Source organism: Egretta garzetta, unplaced genomic scaffold, assembly GCF_000687185.1.
Source record: "Egretta garzetta isolate BGI_Z169 unplaced genomic scaffold, ASM68718v1 scaffold145, whole genome shotgun sequence".
Taxonomy (NCBI): Eukaryota; Metazoa; Chordata; class Aves; order Pelecaniformes; family Ardeidae; genus Egretta; species Egretta garzetta.
In genome coordinates this window covers 621,145-626,927 of record NW_009259687.1, presented here as the reverse complement: position 1 = coordinate 626,927, position 5,783 = coordinate 621,145, and the positions used below count along the sequence as shown (strand labels likewise).

The following is a 5,783-nucleotide window of genomic DNA, read 5'->3' as shown; positions in this document are numbered from 1 at the left end:
TCTGCAGTGGAGGGGAAACAGGAGAAGAAAGGTCAGTTTGGGAGGTCGGGGCATCCCCTTGCCTCTCATGGAAGCCCGGTACCTGCCAGCACACATGGCATGAGTTCTAGCAGGTCTCTACTCCCCACAGAGCCCCCCAAAACCCTGACCTCAACCTCTCTCCCCAAGACCATGACTGTTTCTTTGCAGCCCACCCCTTCCCGCAGACCGGCTGTGGGACACATGGGTACCCCAGGGAGCACAGGGCACACAGAGGTGATGCCCAGGGGGTCTCAGCCACCTCTCACTGGAGGCTGCCAGCCCCATGTACCCACTGACACCACCCCAGATCAGACTGTAGGGTGACTTTAGCACATTCCCCCCTCTCAGCACAGCCAGGGAGGGAGCACTGGGGGCTGAGCTGCCCACCTGGCAGGGGCTGCACCTAAAACACCCCTTGCTGCTGCTGCCTCAGTGGAGGAGAACTGCGAGAGCCCTGCTCTGGCGCACAGCAAAGCCACGGAAAAAGCAGAGCAAAGCAGAGGTGGGGAAATGGGCACCAGCTGGAAGATCTGCCAAATTTAAAGGCTCAGCCCTCCCCCTGCAGAAAAAGAAATCTGGGAGGGAAAAGGCTTTTTAGGAGAAAAAAAGCTGCACCGGGGCTGAGAGCTACAGGCATGGCCATAGCAAGGCCCCTGAAATGCAGCAGCAGGGAGGGCTGATTGGGGGACAACTGCTTCCAGCGATACTTGAATTGCCCACGTGAATAAAAAAGAGGCACCTAATGGCGTTGCACATCATGGAGCTGCCACCAGAACCCCTGTCACAGGTGCCCTGAGCAGCCCACAGCCCCGTGGCGTTCCTGCCAGCATCCGTCCCCCCCCCCCCCGTGTCCCCTGTGCCCCCTGGCAGCCTTGGCTGGGGCTCCCTGGTCTTGTGAGCTGTGAGCTCAGCGGCCTGAGACTGCGGTCCTGCCCCAGGCATGGGCCTGGGAAACAGGGCTCTCCCGCCATCCTATGTCCCCGCCTTGGCCCAGCCCTTTCATCTGTGGGGGACAGGGAGGTCCCCAGGGCTGTGTTGCTCTCAGCCGGCTTCAAAGCCCAGCTCGGCTGGGAGCCGACTCAGCTCCCTGCGGCTCTTTGCACCAGGGCTGAGGCTTGGCCAATGCCCAGCCAGCTCCTGGCATCCATCCCTGGAGCCGGGGTGCACCAGAGCTGGAAGGATGGGGGGTCCAGGATCCCCTCTGAAGCAGGTCCTTAAGCTGCCTGGGATGGTGAAGGGGTGTTTGTGTGCTCCTGTATCCAACAAGCTGCTCCCATGGAATGTTTGGCTTTGGTCTGGGCCTCCCCTACTCCAATCACCTGGGTTTTGCACCTTTTTGCACCCAGGGAATGCTGCAGGGGAAAGGTCTGCAGCCAAAGGGGGAATTTGGGGATGTTTTTGACCTCCTTTTGCAGGTGGTCATCTTGCCACCTTTCTAGCCCATAGCCTGGAGCAGGGCAGAAGGCACCTGCTGGCAGGGCAGACTGCCAAAAACCAGCACCGTCTCCTGAAAGACTTGTGGTTTTATTTTATTATTTTTTTAAAGCCCCAGAGAAATCCCCATTGGTTTCGCCTCCGTTCCTGCCCCCTCCTCCTCTTCTTGCACCCCTTGTGCCACGGCACAGGCTGCAGGGAAAGGCGCTTCCCTTTGAAGTTGCTTAACGAGGCAACCCAGCTAATTGCTTCCTAATTGCATTTTTATCCTTGGAAGGGAGGCAGCCTTTGATTTCTCCTCTCCCTGACGGGTGAGGGGAAGGCAGCATCTCGGTGCCACCGGCCCCGGGGGTATTTCTCCTGGCTCCACGTCTCTGTGCGGGGCAGGGAGGACAAGCTGTGAGTTATCCCTCATCTTTCTTCTCCGTGTGTCCCTCCTGCCCTGCCGGAGGCCATGAAGACCCTGGTGCCTTTTTCCACCAGAACATGGTAGGAAAAGGCCATGCTGGTCTGGCCAGGGGTAATCTTTTAGTGCCTCTTAAGGCGGCCAAGAGCATGATCTGCTGAAGCACTAATCTGGCTTAGGATGGGGAGGCAATGCACAGGGATGCATGGCAGCGAGACTAGAGCTGCTGCGAAAGGGGAAATCCAGGTTTTGGAGGCAGTGAGGGGTTCAGGTCCTATCTAACACAGTGGGCAAGGGCTTTGTGCATGGCTGGTGATGCCCATGGGGCCTTGGGCTAGGAGGGACTGAGCAGCTCTGCAAGGACTCATTTGAAATGGGTTTTGGTCCAGGCTCCCTGTTGGGATGGACCGTGGACTCTGCTGACCTGGGTACGAGCCCTGCCCTGTTTATTTGAAAACAATTCAAATAAAACCAAAACCTTAATGGTCTCATACATTTGCACAAAGGCTGGAAATCTTGCAGGGACCTAAAGGCACTTCCTAATGGCACCAAGATGAAAAAGCAGAGAATTTTCTATGCCCATATAAAGCCAAGAGTTAACGAGATTACAGTAAAAAATTCCCAGGCAGTGGAGCCAAAAGATTATAATAACGCTTTCTTCTGGGGCCAGCATCACCCAGCCTTGGCAGCTGCCCATTGTGGCAGGCAGCACCTCCTCCTCTGGGCACTGGGGCAGGAGAGGACCATGCTGTGGTAGGGGCGAAGCTGCCCGCTGGGTCTCCCCTCGCTTTCCCAGAGCATTTCCCAAAAGCTGCTGCACCACTCTGGCACAGTGGACGTTCCCAGTGTTCCTTCTTGGAATTTGCCCTTAGTGCAGCATTGGACAGGGAATGGGGTCAGGAGCTTCCCTGGAGATGCTGGGGAACCTTTCCAGGGGCTTCTCAAAGCTCCTCCAGTCCCACAAAGGTCCCGGGTGTGGGGGGAGCCCGGCCATACCTACCTTGAGCCATGTGGACCAAGTCACTGTAGAGAGCTGGAGGGATCAGGGGTGATGGGAGCTCCTGGAGGTACCACTTCAGGGCCTCTGCCAGTGTCTGGGCATCGTACAGGTCCATGTCCACGGCTGACGCATCTGCAGGGAGAGACCCAACGGCGGTCCTTAGCCCATGGTGCTGCTCTTCCAGCTCAGAGCATTTCCATCCCAGGGGGCCTTCCTCCAGACATGGGTGCCAATTTCTTTGCCCATGCCCCCATCCCCCAGGTGTGGCAGACCATGATTTCACTGCCACCACCACCCCCCAGCAAATATTCCTGTCCCAGTTTCCACTGACCCCGAGTTCCACGTGCCCATGGAGAGCACAAAGCAGTGTCTCTGTCTCGTGTGCACTATACATCCAGTGTGTGGGGCAGGAGCTCTCGCCGTCCCACCAGGGTCCCGCTGCAGGATAGCACCCATGGGATGGGCTGAGCAGCTGCCCCAGGCACCCTCGGGTCATCGGGGCCAGGCAGCATGTGCTAACCTCAGCCCTGGAGGAACTGCTTGGAGAAATGCATCTATGGAATGGAGTTATGGTCCCCAGACAACTCAGGCCTGAAACACTGTGAACATATCCCGAAAGGCAGCTGCCCAAGGGAGACGGTGAAGGATGCTCCAGAGATGGGGCAAAGCACCTGGGGGAGGCTGAGCCCACCCAGCCTAGGCTCAGGATGGGGCCAGCACTCCCAGTAGAAATGCCCCATGGTCCAGCAGGAACCAAAGGGTTGGACACGTCCATCTGAGCCCTGTGGATGGGCCAGTGTGAATCATTGCTTCACTGGGGTCCGGGGTGAAGAGCCCTTTCAGCATCCTTTGGTATTGCCTCATGCGTTTTTCTTGGAGGTCTCTCAGCCCGGCCGGGCTGGGAGGTGGCTGCCCGGAGGGCAATGGTCCCTTTTGCAAAGATACGGAGATTTCAAAATCCGCCTTTGAGTCAAACTGGAGCCAAACGCAATATTTTGAAATTCTCCTTGTAGGAGAAATCTTGGGACGTGGAGCCGGGGGGAGGGGGGGAGGGGATAACAAAAAAGCCCAAGATATATGGGATCATTTGAAATGGTTCTTTTGTAGAGACTGAATTTCTTGCTTCTTCTAAATGAGGATATTGAAGAAAGAGCAAATTTTGCACTTTCTTGAAGATGACGTTTCAGGCCCCAAATGGCCTGTTGTGTTGTGACTGAGAAGAAGATGGTGAGCTTACCCTGCTCTGAGCCCCTTCCCCTGCCCTCTCGAGGTCTTTACCCCCAAATGCAGCTTTATTGAAATTAGTGCCATTTTGGGAGATGCTCCTTCTCCCAGCCCAGCATTTTCCAGCAGAAAATGCCTTGAGTCGCCAACCACTTCAGCTGACCGCATGTGGCTGGGCTCCCTTCTGGCGCAGTAAGCCCAAAAGAGAGGAGAAAAGCTGCTTCCTAGGGCAAGGCTTCAGAGGCGCCTGGCCAGGGGGCAGCTCCCTAACTCCTGGCAAAGGCTGGTTTGGGGCACCTTGACCTTGATCTTGTCTGCTTGGGATATCCCTGCTGTGGACCAGGTAGCCCAGGAGCCTGCCCGCCTCCCCCTCCACCTGCCTGAGGACAAGAAGCTGTGGTGGGTCCCTTACAGACAGTGCCTGCCATTTGGCTCTGAGACCGGAGAGAAAACAGATTGACCAATGCCCAAAGTGAAGCCTTTAACCCAGCCATTGGAGACGCTACCTCATTTTCAGGAGCAAGCACCCGTCCAGCCAGGAACTGTGCCCAGGGGCAGCATGGGGACAGCTGGGAGAGATGCCACCGCGCCAGGGCAGGCAGCCGTCCAGCGTGGCCAAACACAACCCAGGGCAAAGGCGAGCGCTGCCTTTCTGGCACCCCCCTGATGTCACAGCATCACCCCAGGGGCCGCTCTGCCCTCAGCATCCTTGAGGTGGGCAGGGCTGTGCCAGCTCTTGCCTGCTGCACCCGCACCCTGCTCTGGTCCATGCTGATGCTCCCATCTCCCAGCCACACTTCTGGACCTTCTCAGATGGCCAAAAGCGTTATTTCTACTGGGGTTTGTGGGGGGGCAGCAGCCAGTTCCCCATTTTTGCTACCACTTGCCCTGAAGAAGTGAGCTGGCAGGTTGGCTCCAGCTGGGCAGGGGGAGGAGAGCGGGGTCAGGGATCCTGTGAGATGCTCCCACCCCTGTTTTGGGCTGAAATGCCCCCATGTGTGGCTAAAACCTGGGGATTCTGCTGGGGGAGTGTTGGGGTCTCGTTGCTTGGGCTGCATTGCAGAGAACTGCTCCCATCAGCGGGATGTACTGGGCAAACCCCAAACCCCTTGTGGCTGCTCTCCCCTGCTTGCCACCGAGGTTCCTGCAGGGACCTGTCACTTGTGGTGATGCTGTGTCACATGCTGGTGTGGATTGGGGAGAGCAGCCGCAAGCTGTTTCTGCACAGGGAAGGGGCCGCTGCCGGGCACTGGCCCCAGGCGATCAGCCCCGGGCTCCACCGTGGCCTAATTAGCTCGTTTGCATCGTTAGGCATGGGCTTGGGGGGGTGTTCAAAGAGAAGGCTCAGCCGGTTTCAAAGCAAGACTCAATAACATCTTTACACCCAGAGAGAGGCGTGATGGGGAGACCAGGGGGATTCACACCCTGCTAATGGGGGCTGGTTGCTGATGGCACTGTTTTCCTTGGCACGTTGGCTAGAAATAGCCATTAGCGTGTTGCCCCCATCCTCCTGGAGATGCAGTGTCATCCTCTTGCCCCAGCTCCTCTCCTTCCCCTGGAGCGACCGCAGTGAGCTGGGGTCCCCACTGGGCCGAGAGCTCGGCTGTGGGGGGCTCCCAGCTGCGGGGTGCTCCCAGCTGTGGGGTGCTCCCCACTGCTCCCCGGCACTGGCTGCACCCCGGCAGCACGGGGAGGCTC

At 57.8% G+C, this 5,783-nt stretch overlaps 1 protein-coding gene across 1 annotated transcript in view; it reads right to left on the bottom strand.

Moving 5' to 3' along the window:
* The window catches only part of LOC104126253 (phosphatidylinositol 3-kinase regulatory subunit gamma), an 81,714-nt gene that overhangs the window by 65,001 nt on the left and 10,930 nt on the right, over window positions 1-5,783 (bottom strand). The window contains exon 5 of the mRNA XM_035894188.1: window positions 2,862-2,993. Within this exon, the coding sequence (XP_035750081.1) occupies window positions 2,862-2,993 (132 nt within the window). The remainder of the gene's footprint in view (window positions 1-2,861; window positions 2,994-5,783) is intronic.